At 38.8% G+C, this 21615-nt stretch overlaps 1 protein-coding gene across 1 annotated transcript; it reads right to left on the reverse strand.

The window, feature by feature from the left end:
* Positions 1-291: 291 nt before the first annotated feature.
* Positions 292-17358, reverse strand: prdm12a (PR domain containing 12a). Its single transcript, XM_073951804.1, has 5 exons — positions 17120-17358; positions 8811-9001; positions 8097-8252; positions 4804-4915; positions 292-2761 (listed from the first exon to the last, which is right to left on the reverse strand). The coding sequence occupies exons 1-5, from the start codon at positions 17328-17330 to the stop codon at positions 2349-2351; spliced, it is 1083 nt and encodes a 360-aa protein (XP_073807905.1). The 5' UTR covers positions 17331-17358; the 3' UTR covers positions 292-2348.
* Positions 17359-21615: the final 4257 nt, after the last annotated feature.

Below are 21615 nucleotides of genomic sequence, written 5' to 3' on the forward strand. Positions count from 1 at the left end.
CCATGCCACGATCAAAGTCTCTTAAATCCCCTTTCTTCCCTATTCTGATGCTCAGTCTGAACTGCAGCAGATCCTCTTGACCATGTCTACATGCCGAAATGCATTGGGTTGCTGCCATGTGATTGGCTGATTAGAAATTTAAGTTAACAAGCAGTTGGACGGGTGTACCTAATAAAGTGGCCAGTGAATGTATATATATTATTGAACTTATTTTGCATGTTTTTTTTTTATGTTGCTTTAAACTTGAAGGAATGCGTACATTTAAAAAACACACTCATGGTCCTCCAGTAATACAGTGGAATCAAAGTTTTATTTACAATAGACAATACAAACATATTTACATTTAAATCTGACTTCTGCCAGTGCCTGATAAACTGGATCAACACACCACAATATCCACAATCGCTGCGATCAATCATCCATTAGCTGCTATTGGGCGATTCAGTAATTCAGTATTATCATAATCACAAACTCTTTCAGGTCTGTACCAAATCAAATCGTCTTATTTAATCAAAATCTGCACAGAAGACCTTCTCTGATTGGGCGAAATATGCTTAGCCACGCCCCTCCAACCATTAGTTTGCTGCAGGTGAAAGATGAAAGGCGGAGCTCTAATTTAAAACCCCGCCCCCTACTCAATATTCCGTTTCAGCTGGAGATGCAACATACTAAAATAAAACCTGCAGTTCATCCGGTTCACTCGGACTTTAAAGCCTTCGGTTATTAATATCTGTATTGCTCAACTGGACGGTTCTGCACAATAATCACCAGCAAATCTCAGAGCAGACAGAAACATCACCAACACACATGAATATAAAAGTGTACTCCTATAAAAGATTCATTACAGAACAAAAGAAGACGTTTACTGGAGGAGCTAAATATTAATATTATTTTAATGCTAATTAAGTTTTCTGCAGTGCAGTTTCCTCTGTGAATTAAGGTTATTTCTCTGACTCTATTAACAGGTTTGGTTGCTTTAATGCAGAAATATGCATCATTTTCATTCATTTGTCTTTATCAACAACAAAATATGCTCCGCTTCTCCAGTAAATGTTCATTCAGAAAGAGCTTTGTGCTGGAAAACAAGACAGAAACACTTGTTTATTTTAGAAACATTTACACAATTAAGACAGTTAAAATGCATTAAAGGGACAGTTCACCCAAACATGAACATTTACTCAATACTTTTTTTTCACCTTTAAGTGTTTCTAAACCTTTATGAGTTTGAGTTATTTTCCTGTAGAGTGTGCTGTCATACGTTCAGCACATTAAAGTCTGCATGAAATTAAAATATCCAAAGTTTATTTAGCAATAAAATACTGTTTGTTAATCTTTCATCAAAATCTGCCCATCTGCTTATACTCTGCAGTTTTCGAAATATGCCTAGCCATTGTGGGGTCAGATTTGCGACAATTATGTGCACAAAAGATCATGTTTAGAGCAAGCAACAAGCCATTTTGCATGCTCAAAACCTGACATTTTGTGCAAACAATTGTTAATGCAGATGCAAAAAAACATTGTGCACTCCCAAAGCATCATCTTATGTGCAAAGAATCAATAATTCATGTGCAACAAGCTGTTTTGACACTTAAAACTGTTTGTGCACAGACTTGTTAATGTGCGCTTGTTGCATGCTCAAAATGTGATCTTTTGCCCAATAGATTCTGGATGCCGACTTGGAGACACAATGCACTTAATGGAACTAGTGACATCACTGTGAGGGGCGGGGTTAGGGGTGCATTAAAACCGTTGCATGCAGCTCAGATTGCATGTGCACCAGGACTGCATCCAGACACCCTCTCTCTAACACACAGAATTATTATCATAGATGCACCCAGCCGTTTTGCTCACTCGAAACATGATCTTTTGCACAGATGATTGTTAATGCACATGCAACAAACCATTGCGCACTCCCAAAGCATGATCTTTTGTGCAAAGAATTGTTAATGCATGTGCAACAAGCCATTTTGCATGCTCAAAACAGCGCCCAATAGATTGTGGATGCAGACTTGGATTTGCAAGTTGAGACTCAGACACAATGCACTCAATGGAGCTAGTGACATCACTGTGATGGGCGGGGTTATGGGTGTGCATTAAAAGCATTGCATGCAGCTCAGGCTGCACCTGCACCAGGACTGCATCCAGACCCCTCTCTCCTTTGCACACAGAATTACTAGCATAGATGCACCTGCCGTTTTGCACACTCACGCATGTGCACACAGAATTGTCGCAAATGTAACCCCACAGGCCACGCCCCTCCCACCGTCGTGAGTAAACGAAATGTTCAAGGCTCAATATTCACTTTCGTCAGTGCTGTGTAAAGTGCGTGCGTGTGTGTGTTGGGTCTGTCAGATCACCATAGCAGGTGTGTGTCGCAGCAGTGCAGGGTGCGCAGCGGTGTGCACGGGTGTCTGCGGTGTGGTCTGCGTGGGGGGCCGGTGTCGCGCGCTCTTCTGGTGCGCGCGCAGTCCGGCCAGCTGCGAGTACGCGCTCTGACACACTGCGCAGCGGTACGGGCGCTCGCCGGTGTGCAGACGCACGTGGTTGCGCAGCGTGGAGGACTGGCTGAAGCGGCGGCTGCAGAAGCGGCACACGAACGGCTTGTCCAGCGTGTGTATGCGCATGTGCGAGCGCAGGTTACTGCGAGAGTTAAAGCCCCGGTGGCAGATCACACAGCGCATGCGGCTCGCAGAGGAAGAGGAGGAGCCGCAGGAGGAGGAGGAGGAGGAGCAGGGGGAGGAGTCACACGCCGGAGCCTCTTCTGCAGAACAGAAGAAAACACATTGTAAGCTAAAACATCACACAGACATGGGGAATTAGCAGTAAAAGAGTGAGAGAGAGTGTAAATATCTGTGTTGATAAGTGACGACTCAAAAGTCCATGCCCTCATCTGTGTTAGGCTACGTCTACTCTAATACAGACACATACGGAAAGGGTGTTTTGGTGTAAAACACTGCATGCCCACACTATCGTTTTCAATTCTCTCCATCATCAGTAAATGACCGGTAGCACTCGCTCCTGTACTGCGCATGTGCACACACCTGCTCATATCCGCCTGCTGCTTATTTACTTTCCTTCTCTCTGAACACTTCAGTGAAATGTGTGAATAGCATAGAGCAGTGGTTCTCAAAATGTTTTCATTAAGTACCACCTCAGAAAAAACATTGTATCTCCAAGTACCACCATAATGAGCAGTATTGAAATACAGTAGCGTAGTAGGCCCAGTAAAGCAGCTACAACTCTGCACAGTAAATAAAACGTGGCAGAGTATCTCATAAGTATAGGCTATATGTCATATATGGCACATCATATACATAATTTTTGATACATTTTAAAATATATGTAGCATGTACATGACATATTTCATTCGTCCGCGTACCACTAGAAGGAAGCCTGCGTACCACTAGTGGTACACGTACCACAGTTTGAGAACCACTGGCATAGAGGCAATCAGGGTTCAACGCTAAGGATTTTTTATACGGGTCCGATCGGGCCTTTGGTTGAGATTTTTCCTTGCCCTGCCAAAATTTTCACTTGCCCCACCAAAAAAAACTAAAAAGTTAATAGCTATTTCTTGGCCACATATTTTAAATAATGGCAAAATTATGCCTGTGAATCTAGAATTTAAACATTTTAAATATGTTAATAAATGTATAATGAGCTAAATTCAAGATTTTATGCAAATGAGAGAGCAGTATGAAAAATGTGCAGGTATTTTAATGCAATTCTAAATCATTTTTATAAAAATGGCCTGCCAAACTGACAACTGTTTTTTTTTGTTCTTTCTTTTCAGTTCCTTAATTTTGTACCCATGTAATTGTCTGCTTCTAAGACTTTAGAAACAGGCGTTTTCTTTTAGCCTCATTGTTTAATTTTGCCGCCATGTTGCCATCTTCGCTGTACTGGTTGTTACTGGGTTACAAAAAAAAAACAACAAAAAAAAAAAACGTGTTCATCGTTACTGGCCGATAGGGGCCAGTAACAATCCTGTCTACTGTCCCGAGTGTCTTTCACGCTGGCCCCGGGCCACCGGGCAGTCCTTATTGTTGAGCCCTGGGCAATGTGACATATAAAGCTGTCATTACGCTGCTTCGTGGCTCAGGTCCACTTGTGCTGATGCAGAGCATCGACTGAGATCACAGATGGATCTCGTGGAGGGCATGGAAAAATCTTCATTTTAAAATAATAGTCATTTTAAAAACATGTCTTATATTGTCAACAATTATTACAAAAATACAAAAACACTATAAAAAAAAGAAATATAATGGTCATTTAGAAAAGTGTACTACACCACAAAGAGTAAAACAGAATTAGTAAAACTGTTTAAAATAAATTTACATTTAAATAAGTTTGCTAGACTTAATGTTTGTAAAACATATATGTTCTAAAATTTATTCATTATATATATATATATATATATATATATATATATATATAATTTACATGAGTTGTCATTAAACCTATCGGAATAATCTGCCGATAAGATAAGTGACATTAGTTTGTTTTGAAATGATGTTATTTTTATTCCCTCATTGTCCGATTATTCTGCTTGTTTTGAGGAGAAACTCATTTTGACTCGTTATTTCTGAAAACAAGACTATATTTTGTGCTTGTCTAGAAAATGCTTCTTGATTTAAGAATCTCTCATATTTTAACCAGAACCAAGCATTTGGTTTTTGCGGAGTGATGTGAATATTCCACCAGCAGGGGTCAGTGTTGTCCATGTGTTTGAACAAGCAGTACAGCTGTGTGAGTGAGCTTTATCATACACATACACACACACACACACACACACACACGTACCGCTCCTCTTCTTCTGCTGTTCGTCTTCAGAGCCCGGGACTCCAGGAATTCCCAGGAAAGTGTTGTGAGAGTTCCCGTACCAAACCAGCAGCTCCTGATCTGGAGGAATCGTCTGCACACACAGAGATGATCATTATTCCACAAACACGGACACGTCTGTACTGTTCACATACACTGTAATCAAACATCTTTCAAAAGCAACACATTATATCACGTTATCTCTAATAATAATCTGTATATAGGGTTTAGAAAATATGAACTTAAAGACTCCACTTCAGCTATTTTGGAGTGTCTCCGCCTCCTGAATCATACAGCCAGCTTTAATTGTCATTCATTAATTAAGTCTAATTCTCATCCTTTTTGTGTTAACTGTTAAGTTAAATTTGTGTGAAACGTCTATTATCAGTCATAGAAACAGATGTAGTGTGTGTCTCAGCGTTATGCTAAACTCTGTTCCATCGGTCATGTAAAGGCAGATCAATATGTAAATCACTGATAGACAAAACATGTGACGCTGCAGTGATGTCACTTCCTTTGTCAGGAAACTCTGGAAGACATTGAGGCCAATATTAGGTTAATTATGTTTCAACTCAGTTTACTGTGAGATTTCAGTCAATTCACTTTTTAAAAACAAACATGATGAAAATACAGAAAGTTGTGTTTTAGACACGTCATGTGGAGTCTTGCTCTGAGGTTAGCATCTGGAGCTAAAGCACACAACTATGGAAAATGTCAACTCTGTTACAGTTGACTCTGTAATCTGTCGACTCTGTTATCCTTCCACTCTGTAATCTGTCCACTCTGTTACCTTAGACTCTGTTATCCTTCAATTCTGTTATCATCAACTCTGTTAATCTGTTGACTCTGTTATCCGTGAACTCCTATCTTCAACTCTGTTATTGTCAACTCCGTTATCCGTCAACTCTGTTATCTTCAACTCTGTTTTCATCAACTCCGTTATCTTCAACTCTGTTATTATCATCTCTGTTATCCGTTAACTCTGTTATTTTTAAACACTGTTATCCATCAACTCTGTTATCGTAATTTCTATTATCGTCAACTCCATTATCTTCAACTCCGTTATCTTCAACTCCGTTATCTTCAACTCTGTTATCATCAACTCTGTTATCGTCAACTCCGTTATCTTCAACTCTGTTATCCTCAACTCTGTTATCGTCAACTCTGTTATCTTCAACTCTGTTATCTTCAACTCCGTTATCTTCAACTCTGTTATCATCAACTCCGTTATCTTCAACTCTGTTATCCTCAACTCTGTTATCCTCAACTCTGTTATCCTCAACTCTGTTATCCTCAACTCCGTTATCCGTCAACTCCGTTATCTTCAACTCTGTTATCATCAACTCTGTTATCCTCAACTCTGTTATCATCAACTCTGTTATCATCGACTCTGTTATCCTCAACTCTGTTATCTTCAACTCTGTTATCGTCAACTCTGTTATCCTCAACTCCGTTATCTTCAACTCTGTTATCATCAACTCTGTTATCATCAACTCTGTTATCATCGACTCTGTTATCCTCAACTCCGTTATCTTCAACTCTGTTATCATCAACTCTGTTATCATCAACTCTGTTATCATCAACTCTGTTATCATCAACTCTGTTATCATCGACTCTGTTATCCTCAACTCCGTTATCTTCAACTCTGTTATCATCAACTCTGTTATCATCAACTCTGTTATCATCAACTCTGTTATCATCAACTCTGTTATCCTCAACTCCGTTATCCTCAACTCTGTTATCATCAACTCCGTTATCCGTCAACTCCGTTATCTTCAACTCCGTTATCTTCAACTCTGTTATCCTCAACTCTGTTATCGTCAACTCTGTTATCTTCAACTCTGTTATCTTCAACTCCGTTATCTTCAACTCTGTTATCTTCAACTCTGTTATCATCAACTCTGTTATCGTCAACTCTGTTACCGTCAACTCTGTTACCGTCAACTCTGTTATCTTCAACTCTGTTATCATCAACTCTGTTATCGTCAACTCTGTTACCGTCAACTCTGTTACCGTCAACTCTGTTATCTTCAACTCTGTTATCTTCAACTCTGTTATCATCAACTCTGTTATCGTCAACTCTGTTATCTTCAACTCTGTTATCATCAACTCTGTTATCGTCAACTCTGTTACCGTCAACTCTGTTACCGTCAACTCTGTTACCGTCAACTCTGTTACCGTCAACTCTGTTATCTTCAACTCTGTTATCTTCAACTCTGTTATCATCAACTCTGTTATCGTCAACTCTGTTATCTTCAACTCTGTTATCATCAACTCTGTTATCGTCAACTCTGTTACCGTCAACTCTGTTACCGTCAACTCTGTTATCTTCAACTCTGTTATCATCAACTCTGTTATCGTCAACTCTGTTATCTTCAACTCTGTTATCATCAACTCTGTTATCGTCAACTCTGTTACCGTCAACTCTGTTATCGTCAACTCTGTTATCTTCAACTCTGTTATCTTCAACTCTGTTATCATCAACTCTGTTATCGTCAACTCTGTTACCGTCAACTCTGTTACCGTCAACTCTGTTATCCTCAACTCTGTTATTGTCAACTCTGTTATCGTCATCTCTGTTATCATCAACTCTGTAATCCTCAACTCTGTTATCCTCAACTCTGTTATCCTCAACTCTGTTATCTTCAACTCTGTTATCATCAACTCTGTTATCGTCATTTCTATTATCGTCAACTCCATTATCTTCAACTCCGTTATCGTCAATTCTGTTATCGTCAACTCTTATTGTCAACTCCGTTATCCGTCAACTCCGTTATCCGTCAACTCCGTTATCCGTCAACTCCGTTATCTTCAACTCTGTTATCATCAACTCTGTTATCCTCAACTCTGTTATCCGTCAACTCTGTTATCGTCAACTCTGTTATCCTCAACTCTGTTATCCTCAACTCTGTTATCATCAACTCTGTTATCCTCAACTCTGTTATCCCAATTCTGTTATCGTCAACTTTTATTGTCAACTCTGTTATCGTCAACTCTGTTATTGTCAACTCCGTTATCCGTCAACTCCGTTATCGTCAACTCTGTTATCATCAACTCTGTTATCATCAACTCCGTTATCCGTCAACTCCGTTATCTTCAACTCTGTTATCCGTCAACTCCGTCATCGTCAACTCTGTTATCTTCAACTCTGTTATCTTCAACTCTGTTATCCGTCAACTCTGTTATCTTCAACTCTGTTACCCTGAACTCTATCTTTATCTCTGTCCTGTAGTGTTCATTCTGGCAAGTGAATATTGGTGTTTTCGGTGTTTTACCTCCAGGGTTCTGTAGTAGATGCTGCTGCCGATCTGCACCACCTCCAGGTTCTGCTCCTGTTCGTTTCGAGCACATTTGATGTACGTCATCCAGCTGCGCTGATCCTCCTGACTCGCATCAATAAAGCAGCGAACCGAGCCGTCCTCATTAAACACCTGAACACACACATATACACACACACACACAGAGACATGAGGATGTAGAGATCAAAGCAGGAGAATGAGCTTAAATACACACAAATACACATAGACATTAACACACACACATAAATTAACACACAGTCCTTCACAGACACACACAAATCTCTATTTTTGTCTCTCACACACAGACATCACAAACACACACATCAACACACATACTCTCTCACTCGTTCAGTCACACACATACAAACCCACACAAATAAACACATCACAAACTTTCTCTCACACAAACACACACACAAACACACACACACACTCTCTCTCTCAAACAAACACATCACTAACAAACATACACTTTCTCTTACACACACAGAGACATCACAAACACACATACACATAAACACACACACACTCTCCCTTTCAGTCACTAACACACACACCCACTCACACAAAAAAACATTACAAATTCACACACACACGCACACACACACACACTCTTACACACACTCACACTCTCTCTCACACGCACACTCTCTCTCTGTATCTCACTCTCTCTCACACACACACACACACCTCCCACATGAGGTTGTTGTTCTTGCGCAGGTCCACATGTTCCGGGGCCAGCAGTCTCCCGCTGAACGGCCCCATCTCAGTGCCCGCTTTGATCCATGTTTTGGTGAAGATGCCGAGTCCCTCGCCGGGAACCGAGCTCTGGGCGATGACCACAGCACTGGGCAGAACCAAACTGGACAGCTTCTGCACCTCTGTGGGACAACACACACACACACACACACACTTCACATCTCAGAGATTTAATCATTATACACACTGAAATAGGGATTGGCTGGCTGCACTACATTTACAAGGTACAATTTTTTGCGCTCCTGTGAATTCTTTAAATATTTCCCTCATGATGTTGAACAGATTCAGGAGTTGTTCACAGTATTGCCTCTAATATTTGTTCTTCTGGAGAAAGTCTTACTTGTTTTATTTCGGCTAGAATAAAAGCAGTGACCGTCGGGGTTATATTGGTGCCGTGACCCGGATGGGAGGGAGGTTTAGGGGGGTGAATCAGTGGTGTAGCCCTAGAAAAAAAGGTCGTGTACTATTACACCCGACACAAATTTTAAATGAAAGTAGGCAAAGAAACGACAAAAGTCAATGTTTCTTCGATTCATTGGAGATTATATATATATATATATAATTTATTTATATTATTAATTAATAATAAAAATTAATTAATATTAATTAATTTAATATATCTTTTTTTTTTTTTTCATCAGTTACCTGTATTTAAGTTAACTCAAAAGGGCCTGTGCATACATGGAAACGCAGCTTTTTAGCTTACTTTCTTTACTGGCTTATTACTCTACATTTTATAGGTTCCTTTAAACATCAATCCGCAATTATTTTTAATTGTCACATTCGTGCATGCTTGTTTTAAACCAAAGGAGTCTGTCTTCTGTTGTCGCTATTATATACTAGTAGTTACCCTTTTAAATCGCACATTGTTATGCGATTTATGAGTAGTCTTTGCCTAATTGTTTTTAGTGTTATATACAGTATAGTGTCGTTCACTAGCGGCACAATTAAGACAAATGTGAAATACTGTTTTACAGGGGCGATTTTAGGATTTTAATTTTAGGGTGGATCAGGATCAGATCCTTATGGGGTAAACAAAGAAAAATGTGTCATATAAATATATATTTAAGTAAGAATTGTAAGAAATAGGCACATCTTAACAAAATAAGTTGTGAGTTTGTTATACAGTTAAAGGGGACGCAAATAGATGTAAAATAGGGAAGTTTAATCAGAAAAACAAGTGAGTATACTGAGAGTATAATTATTGATCCTTAGAAGTGGTAATACCCAAACAGCTCATGAAAAAAGTAAGCATACAGAGTATACTAGGGTATAGCAAAGACTACACCACTGGGGTGAGTGTAACGGAGGCCAGCTAGTGTGTGCTGTGCAGGTAAACCTCACTCCTCTGTCCTCTAAAGGTGCTCTAGTGACAGACTCTAGAGGTCATGGTCTTTAACCTCCTTGATAGAGCAACCGACTCCCATGCAGAAGGATGTCGGTTCGACACCAGCTTGGAGCAGGTTGGGTGACGCAGGATTGGCGGGGTTACAACAGCATCACCCAGAAGAAGGCTGAGCACTTTGACTGCCTTTTTCCCCTTTTATTTTTGGCCAGAAGAAACTTTCTTTATAGAAGAACTGAACTCTCTACATCACAGGTGTCAAACTCAGTTCCTGGAGGGCCGCAGCTCTGCACAGTTTAGTTCCAACCCTAATTAAGCACACCTGATCAAACTCATTGAGTCCTTCAGGCTTGTTTGAAACCTACAGGTAAGTGTGTTGGAGCAGGGTTGGAACTAAACTGTGCAGGGCTTCGGCCCTCCAGGAACTGAGTTTGACACCCCTGCGCTACTGCATCTTGTTTGCCATCAATAACTCTCTTCACTGTACACCCATGCGTTTGGGTCTCCATTTGAACACCACAATAAATGCACTATATAAATGCACACTTTACATGACTTACTGAATTAAATCAATCAAATTAGGTTGAACATTACTACATTTAATTTATTTGTGTAAATTCAGCCCATATAAATGGTCAGCCACTTACCTTAAAAACTTCAATAAAACTTGTTAGTAAATGCACTGAATTGTTTTGTTTTCAGACTGAAAAGAGCTTTATTCTGCAATAACAGCTGGCTGGATGTTCATTCACTGCAAAAAAAATGAGCTTTGTCTCGTCAAGAAGCAAAGACGAGCAGAAAACATTATGATGTTTTCAGAAACAAAGAGTCAAAATACAGAGTTTTTCAGTAAAACAAGCTAATTAATCTGACGAGTGGAACAGCAACAAGCTGGCTCAATGGTTAGCACTGTAGTCTCACAGCAAGAAGGTCTCTGGTTCGACTCCCAGCTGGGTCAGTTGGTGTTTCTATGGGGAGTTTGCATGTTCTCCCCGTGTTGGCGTGGGTTTCCTCCGGGTGCTCCGGTTTCCCCCACAGTCCAAACACATGCGCTATAGGGGAACTGATCAACTACACTGGCCGTAGTGTGTGGGTGTATCCCAGAACTGGGTTGCAGCTAGAAGCGCACACACACATATATATATATATATATATATATATATATATATATATATATATATATATATATATATATATATATATATATATATATATATATGATCAATAATGGAACTAAGCTGAAGGAAAATGAATGAATGTGGTGTGTGAAATAAACTCATCTCAACACAAAAACAAGATTATTCCGCTCCCCCATTGGTGGATTTTAATAATGCATTAGTAGCAGTAGATGTTGAAGTGTGCTTATTAAACGCAGGCATCTGAGTATTACTGCAGCCTAGGCTACAGCTAACATCATGGATCCATGTAGCCTGTACAATGCTTACAACAGACTGAGGCAGTTTTGATATCAGCTGATTTAATCTTGTTTATGAATACACTGTTAAAATGTGCACGACTATTAACTGCGCTTACTTGCATTCAGGCTGCATATGTTAATATTGCTTGTTATAAAGTTGTGTAGGCTATGGGTCAAATATTAAATGGGTTTTTGTAGCTACATGAGAGTGTTTTACATCATCAAAGATACATTTGAGCTCTTTTTATCGCCCATGATTTAGAAGACAGACACACAGATCACTGAGTGTAACACAAATAAGTCATCTTTAGTCATTTACTTCACTCCAGCTTAGTCCCTTATTCATCAGGGGTCGCCACAGCGGAATGAACCGGCAACTATTCCAGCATATGCACAGCAGATACCCTTCCAGCTGCAACCCAGTACTGGGAAACACCCATTAACACTCATTCACACACACACACTCATACACTACGACCAGTGTAGTTAATCAGTTCCCCTATAGCGCATGTGTTTGGACTGTGGGGGAAACCGGAGCACCCGGAGGAAACCCACGCCAACATGGGGAGAACATGCAAACTCCACAGTTACTTTCTGACTATAGATCACAGTCCCAAAATACTGATTAATGTTCATCTGAAATGTGCATTGTTATCCTTTGAAACCACTGGGTTTTGCACTTTTTTTTACTGTTTAACACAACACAAAATCAGAGATGCATCAAAAATAGTCAGTATGGATACTTAAAAGATAAGGGAGAAAGGGAAAAAAGGGACATTTGCAGTTTTATTTTAAAACAGTATATATTGTGTAAAAGTTATATATAAAAACATATATTAAATTAATTAATAACAGATAAATAAATAAATAAATAAATAAATAAATAAATAAATAAATTAGGAGATGTCTCATTTACTTATCATGCATGTAAAGTAGCTGTTCATTAATTCTCTGTTGTATGTGTAAAGTTAGTCATGTGTAATTTCTAAAATTGGGTTGAATCTTGCTTCAAATATATTGATCTGGAGTCTAAGGCAATAAGTTATTCTTTCTCTCTCAGACTCCACAGGACTGCAACAGTTGGATCAAAGGGAATATCAACACAAAATATGTCTCCAAGTAGGCTACCTTATAGATATAATTCCAGAATATTTTGCACATTTTAATCCAATGTTTTGATCACTTATTACTACCCTATTTTAGAATAATGCTCAGAGTAAGCGTTTCATTTTCACATCTGCTGTTACACTAATCATCGATGAGCTGAACTCTCTCATATAGGCCATTTCAGCAATTTATCTTCTCTAAATTCACCTGAAAATTAAAGTCAAAAAGTTTGTCTACAAAACCGATTTGTCGGTATAATTTAATGTGGACATTAAAACCCGACGCTATTAAAATATTATGTATTTAATAACCCAGTAACTTAATTAACTTTGTACATTAATTCCAGCTTATTTTATTTACAAAACGAATATTCTGCATTCTGATTTCGCATGTTAATATTTGCTTGTGCTCATTAAACATGCAGATTATCCCCTCTGATGTAAAGAATGTGGGGTTTTACAAGCCAAATTTGGACAAAAAAATTGGGTTTCATTTGGGTTCAATAAATAAATTTAGCCAGGAGATGATTTTGACCACAATTTGCCCAAATTTCCGCAATTACAGAGCGTATAACAAGCATTCTTCTTAAAAAAAGAAAAGAAAAACACTAATTATTGATAATTAATCTGCAATAATTGTGTTTTTATCACTTCATCACTTCATGTAAGCTATATCCGTCAGTCAGAGATGCGATTTAGAAGTTTCCAGTGCGCAAACTAAAAGCACGCAGCTCATCATTGTCGACACCAAATGAATGAAACCAATCGCCTTTATTATTATTTCGGTCACGAAATATGACCTCTATTTAACCGGATTAAACGCGTTAAATGTCGGGGAGGGGGACTGTAAAAGCGCATTGAACGCGCGAAAGAAAGACACTCGCATTTAACGTCAAAATCAAAGAAGCTGAATACTGACACTCATTATCCTCCACTGACTCATTCCACATTCATTATCCCTTCAGCGCGTTTGTAGCAATAAGCGCGAGTGAATGAAGCGACGGCTTGTTTAAAAACACGCAGGAATTCGCCCAACAAAAAGATGGAAAGGCGATTAGCTGCTTGACACGCCGTGAATGAGGACAGAAAGAGCCGTTCACGGTGCGTTACGGAGGCCGAGGAGAGCCCGTCAATGCGCGGATAAAGCTCCCGGGACGGGCATCTTTTCTCCGGCTCTCTCAGGTCAAGCACAAAGTTAACCAAATGAATTTAAAGCCGCTTCATTCAGTCGGACGCGGTTACACGCCGAACGCGCACCTTTCACCGCGTTAAACGGGCCTCAATGGAGAGAATAAAAGAGACTAAACGCTGGAGAGCGAACATCATCCTGCGAGAAATTCCCAGAGATCAGTCCCGCTGACAGAGATGCATGCTCCGGCGTCCTGCGGTTTCATTCGGAGCACTTTTAATAAACAAGCGCCGCATGAATAAATAGTAGCCTCGAGTAACTTAATGCTATAAACACTGGAGCTGTTTGTTTTTGAAGCACACTATTGTAAAGGAGAGCTGAACTGTTTTATTAATTCTCTAGTTGCTACGGTGGTAATCTGTTGTTGTTATGGTAATACGACAACTTTAGAATTTAATCTGCGTGTGTAATTCTATAGTTGCTATAGCAACACAACTATAGTAATTATGTATTGTTGCGATGGTAATGCAACAACTTTGGTAATTATTAATTAGTTGATGTAATTCTACAGTTGCTATGGTAGTACTACAGTAATTATCTGTTGTTGCGATGGCAATACAACAACTTTAGTAATTAATCTGTTGATGTAATTCTATAGTTGCTACAGTAATAAAGCTATAGTAATGTTGTTGCCATGGTAATACAGCAATTTATGTAGTAATTATGTTGTGCTAATTAGTTGCTATGGTAAAACAACAACTTTAGTAAATAATATCTTGTTGCTATTGTAATACAGCAACTTTAGTAATTAATCTGTTGATGTAATTCTACAGTCGCAATGGCAATACAACTATAGTAATTATATTAATTATCTGTTGTTGCTATGGTTATACAACAACTAGAAAAATAATCCGTTGATGTAATTTATAGTTGCTACGGTAATAAAACTACAGTAATTTTCTGTTGTTGATGGTAACACAACAATTTATTTAATTATTCAGTTGTGCTGATTAGTAGCTATGGTAGTACAACAACTTCAGTAATTAATCTGTTGGTGTAATTCTATGGTTGCTATGGCATAATAACTATAATAATTATATATTGTTGCCATGGTAATTCAACAACTTTAGTAATTAATCTGTCCTTTTAATTCTATGGTTAATTCAACATCCATAATTGTCAGTTCTATAGTTGCTATGGAAACACAACAACTATACCAATTTAACGTGGTAATTCGTTTCTATGTAATACCACATTTATGTCTTATTATTGCCTACTACAATACACCAGAGTTTACTTAAGAAAAGAGTACCACAACATTTAAAAACTATAATATAGCAAACTGTGGTATTTACTGTTTCAATGCGCAAAAGTGACACTAACCACAGCACACATTATGTAATTAAGAAATCAAGCCTGTCGTGATTGTTTTGAACGATTTCCACTGCAAATTTAATTCTAATTTTTATTTATTTTCAGTATACCACATTTTACACGATTTATGTAAACAATTAGGTTATATATCTTATATATTAGGTTAGGGTTAGGGTTACACGTATCAAATATATATATATATATATATATATATATATATATATATATATATATATATATATATATATATATATATATATATATATATATATGCGTGTTTTCACGTTTATTACAACATTAAACTATTTTAATTATGTTTCTGCACTAAATTGATTTGTTTTACTCTGCAGTAATCTAACATCTTCTGTATTTTGCAACAAAATGACAATAAAAAATTCCTAAATAAACTCAAGGTTTTAAACGTTTTTGTGTGTGTTTTTAACCACATGCACAATCCAAACGAAAGCTGTATTTACTGTTAATGCAATAATAGCGTGCATTTCACGATTATACATAAACTGACAACGTGGTTTTAGCCGAAATCCCCCAACAGTTTTGCTGAAATAAACGAATTTACCCACTAATTAATTTGAACGGCATCACCTCTTTCAGCACTTCACAAACACGCATCTGCCCAATTCAGTCAATAAAATCCTTCATATTTACAGCTCAGTCAGACTGAAGCAACATGCGCAACAGATCAAATCAAAATACAAACACAATCCTCTCCAGCAGACTGATCGCACGCTAATGTTCAGCATAAGACATCATTTAAAACAACAACAAACTTATTAAATCGACACCTTATTCAGACAAGCGGAAAAGAAAAAAAGGTTAAAGGACATGAAGAAATAAAGTCAAAAGGAGGAAGATAATCCACGTTTTAACAGCTAATTAATTAAATTAGTATTTAAGTAATTAATAAGTAATTAATAACAAAAATAAGCATGGAAGAATTTACTGGATTAAACGCAACAGCTTGGATAGATGAACACCGCTAAATCATTATAAATGAATCCTCAAATGATGATTGTTTAACTGTTTGTTTTATCCTGAAATGTTGATTGTGAAATACTGTAGCTGCCCTGCTTCTCTAATAACACTGTCATCTGTTTAAAAAAATAACCTGCAAATCTGCACAGCTAAAAGTATAATCATCAGAAACAAAACTTTAAACCTTTCACATTGTGCAAATGAAGGGAAAAAGTGTTTCCCTGCATCACAAAGAAAAAGGAGAGAGAGAAAGAGTCCACCCCAAACCCCACAGCATTTACACTCACTTGACAAAATTAAACAATAGTACTACAAAATTAAACGACTTCAGTCATGACTAGGGGGAAACTGATCCTATCCTGCTATTAAAGCCTGTCACAGAAAGAGAGAGAGACACACACACCTCACGCGTGTCTAGATGAACCATAGTTAATATACAGAACATTAATTATTACTGTCTGTTTATCCTAAAATGTTGATTGTTATATGTAGAGTTCATTCATTCACTTTCCTTCAGCTCAGTCTCTGATTTAGGGTCATCAACAACTCCGGCATTTGCTTTACGCAGCGGATGCGCTTCAAGCCGCAACCCAGTAGTGGGAGGTTATTCTGGTTATTGTTATATTTATTATTTTTGTTTTGATCTTAAGAAAACTTTCAGCTTTCATCCAAGTAGCCCTAAAACTATTCAACAGCAGCAATTCCTGCTTTAGAGTAATTTAGAAAAGCGTGACTCCACTCAGATGTTGATGTAAACTGTATAAAGCTTTGGCAACACATGTACAACACTCATCATGCAAGTCGAGCAGCTTCTGAACCTAATGTGGAGAGAGAGATTCTGCTGTTCATCTGTAACAGAGTGGATCAGAGCTGTACCTCCGCTGAAGGACTGCGCCAGCGCCTCGGCGGTGAAGGCCGTCCGCGGGCTCTGCTCCTCCGGCTGCGCGCTCCTCCAGCGCCCGTACAGGAAGCTGTGCAGGATCTCCGAGCTGATGATGACGTCACACACCGGGCCGCGGAACCGGGACTTCAGCAGCAGCGCCGGCGGCACCGGCACTGACGGATCGGCGGGCAGGACTGAGCCCATCACTGCACACTCACACACACACTCTCTCACCGAGCGGAGGACATGAGCCTCTTATAGGAGCCCAGCGGCCCCCATCACTTATTAATGACTGACACACACACACACACACACACACACACACAGACACACAATTTCTCTTTCACACACTTTCCCTATATTTCTCTCTCTCTCTCTCTCTCTCTCTCTCTCTCTCTCTCTCTCTCTCACACACACACACACACACACACACACACACACACACAATTTCTCTTTCACACACTCTCTCTCTCACTCTCTCTCACACACACACACACACTAACACTTCTCCATTTTCATCACTCTTAACACACACACACACACTATTTCTCTCTTTCACACACTTTCTCTCTCTCTCACACACACTTTTTCTCTTTGCATCTCTCTTAACACACACACACACACACACTTTCCCTTTTATTAGTAATTAATAATTATATAACACCAACTCTGGATACACACCGTATCTCTGCTCTCTTGCACACAAACACACAAATCCCCGCCGCCCCTTTAAAGACGCAAATCGGCTGCAGGTCTTTGTAAGGAGGGAGAGGGAGAGAGAGTGTGTGTGTGTGTGTGTGTTAATCTGACAGCAGTGGATCAGCTCAGCACCTGTATTAGAGACTATTAACACATCACAGCCTACAATTACACACATTTAACCAGCTGTTCAAGCGCTCTCACACACACACACACACACACACACACACACACACACACACACACACACACACACACACACACACACACACACACACACACACACACACACAGTCTCTCTCGTGACAGATCATTATTCTATACTTCACACACTTTCTCCTCTTCAGAAATCTCATTAACCAGAGCAAGTTTACTAATTCAGGAGATTAGCACATCATGCGGAAATACACACACACACACACACACACACACACGCACACACACACACACACACACACACACACACACACACACACGCACACACACACACGCACAGATAATCACTCAAGCGTTCACTCACTCAGTCATTCAGCACTCATTTATTTCATTCCTTCATTCTTTTGTTCAATCACTGATTCATCCAGCTGTTCAGTCACACATTCGATCATTCAGCCGATAATTGTTCATTCGTTCATGGATTCATTCATTCATCAGCTGATTCACATCTCATGCAGCAATTTACCTTTATCAACAAATCCATTCATTCATTCTCCTTCAGCTTTGTCCTTTATCAGGGGTTGCAACAGCGTAATGAACCGCCAACTACTCCAGCATATGTTTTATACAGCGGATGCCCTTTGAGCTGCAACCCAGTACTGGGAAACACGCATTCACACTCATACACTACGGCCAGTTTAGTTGATCAGTTCCCCTATAGCGCATGTGTTTGGACTGTGGGGGAAACCGGAGCACCCAGAGGAAACCCACACCAACACGGGGAGAACATGCAAACTCCACACAGAAACACCAACTGACCCAGCCGAGACTCAAACCAGCGACCTTCTTGCTGTGAGGACTCTGAGCCACCGTGCCGCCTGATCAACAATTTACTCATCAAAATGAAACACCACAGAACTGTTAAAGTTGTAAGGTGAAGTGTGCATTCAGTGTTTGCTTTGCTGAACTTGAACTTGCTGAAATGAAAAGAACTAATGCTGAAAACACTACATGCTTACTGAACATCATCGCCACGCAAACACTACAACTGTAAATCAGATGAGAATTAAAAATCAGATTACTGAAACTGCTGTTTATCCCCCACGACTTACAAACAGCTCAGTTCAGGAGTTCTCTGTAGCTAATGTGTGCTACATGGAAAATACACCTGCAAAAGCCACAAAGGAAAACCACTGACAAACACAAACATGCAACAGTGTCCGTCTCTCTCTCTCTCTCTGTGTGTGTGAGAGAGAGAAGGAGAAACCACACACACACACAGGCCTGAGGGCAGAAAGAAAATCATCAGTGTTTAAAAATCCATTTAGCTCAATGAATCCTCCCACAAACCACCACTGAACACACACACACACACACACACACACACACACACACACACGGAAAAGCGGATGCATTAGACTGACTGCAGGTCAGAGTTTAAGATCATCTGTAATGGAAAACTAAAGGCTTCAGTCTTGATCAACTCTGAAATCTACAAGACAAGCAGAAAACAACTGTCCACCTTCAGGCGATGCACATATTACTGTAACTCAAACTGTCCATTACAATTTTAAATATGTATATCTATATCTATCTATCTATATATCATCAACTATTATCATTACCTCTGCAACTTGATTATCTTAAACTACATTACTGTCAACTCTGTTATCAACTGTTATCGTAAAGTCCGCAACTCTGTAATCAGCTGTTATTGTCAACTCCCCAACTCTATTATCAACTGTTATCATTACCTCCGCAACTCTGTTATAGTCATTTCCATTATCGTCAACTCCACAACTCTGTTATAGTCATTTCCATCAACGTCAACTGCACAACTGTTATAGTCATTTCCATTATCGTCAACTCCGCAACTCTGTTATAGTCATTTCCATTATCGTCAACTCCACAACTCTGTTATAGTCATTTCCATCAACGTCAACTGCACAACTGTTATAGTCATTTCCATTATCGTCAACTCCGCAACTCTGTTATAGTCATTTCCATTATCGTCAACTCAACAAACTCTGTTTTAGTCATTTCCATTATTGTCAACTCCACAACTCTGTTATAGTCATTTCCATTATCGTCAACTCCACAACTCTGTTATTGTCATTTCCATTATCGTCAACTACACAAATGTTATAGTCATTTCCCTTAACGTCAACTCTACTACTGTTATAATCATTTCCATTATCGTCAACTCAACAAACTCTGTTATAGTAATTTCCATCAACGTCAACTCCACAACTCGGTTAGTCATTTCCATTATCGTCAACTCCACAACTCTGTTATAGTCATTTCCATTATCGTCAAGTCCACAACTCTGTTTTAGTCATTTCCATTATCGTCAACTCCACAACTCTGTTATAGTCATTTCCATTATCGTCAACTCCACAACTCTGTTATAGTCATTTCCATTATTGTCAACTCAACAACTCTGTTATAGTCATTTCCATTATTGTCAACTCAACAACTCTGTTATAGTCATTTCCATTATTGTCAACTCAACAACTCTGTTATAGTCATTTCCATTATTGTCAACTCAACAACTCTGTTATAGTCATTTCCATTATTGTCAACTCCACAACTCTGTTATAGTCATTTCCATTATTGTCAACTCAACAACTCTGTTATAGTCATTTCCATTATTGTCAACTCAACAACTCTGTTATAGTCATTTCTATTAAAGTCAACTCCACAACTCTGTTATTGTCATTTCCATTATCGTCAACTACACAAATGTTATAGTCATTTCCCTTAACGTCAACTCTACTACTGTTATAATCATTTCCATTATCGTCAACTCCACAACTCTGTTATAGTCATTTCCATTATTGTCAACTCCACAACTCTGTTATAGTCATTTCCATTATCGTCAACTCAACAACTCTGTTATAGTCATTTCCATTATCGTCAACTCCACAACTCTGTTATAGTCATTTCCATTATCGTCAACTCCACAACTCTGTTATAGTCATTTCCATTATCGTCAACTCCACAACTCTGTTATAGTCATTTCCATTATCGTCAACTCCACAACTCTGTTATAGTCATTTCCATTATTGTCAACTCCACAACTCTGTTATAGTCATTTCCATTATCGTCAACTCCACAACTCTGTTATAGTCATTTCCATTATCGTCAACTCAACAACTCTGTTATAGTCATTTCTATTAAAGTCAACTCCACAACTCTGTTATAGTCATTTCCATTATCGTCAACTCAACAACTCTGTTATAGTCATTTCTATTAAAGTCAACTCCGCAACTCTGTTATTGTCATTTCCATTATCGTCAACTACACAAATGTTATAGTCATTTCCATTATCGTCAACTCCACAACTCTGTTATAGTCATTTCCATCAACGTCAACTGCACAACTGTTATAGTCATTTCCATTATCGTCAACTCCGCAACTCTGTTATAGTCATTTCCATTATCGTCAACTCAACAAACTCTGTTTTAGTCATTTCCATTATTGTCAACTCCACAACTCTGTTATAGTCATTTCCATTATCGTCAACTCCACAACTCTGTTATTGTCATTTCCATTATCGTCAACTACACAAATGTTATAGTCATTTCCCTTAACGTCAACTCTACTACTGTTATAATCATTTCCATTATCGTCA

This window comes from Danio rerio, chromosome 5 (assembly GCF_049306965.1).
Source record: "Danio rerio strain Tuebingen ecotype United States chromosome 5, GRCz12tu, whole genome shotgun sequence".
Classification (NCBI taxonomy): Eukaryota; Metazoa; Chordata; class Actinopteri; order Cypriniformes; family Danionidae; genus Danio; species Danio rerio.

Excerpts from the sequence above, each read along its gene's own strand:
- prdm12a (XM_073951804.1), bottom strand. The coding sequence starts at position 17,330 with ATGGGCTCAGTCCTGCCCGCCGATCCGTCAGTGCCGGTGCCGCCGGCG. Across the intron at positions 9,002-17,119 it reads GGCGCAGTCCTTCAGCGGAG|AGGTGCAGAAGCTGTCCAGT; the intron begins GTACAGCTCTGA and ends GTTGTCCCACAG. Across the intron at positions 4,916-8,096 it reads TCTACTACAGAACCCTGGAG|ACGATTCCTCCAGATCAGGA; the intron begins GTAAAACACCGA and ends CTGTGTGTGCAG.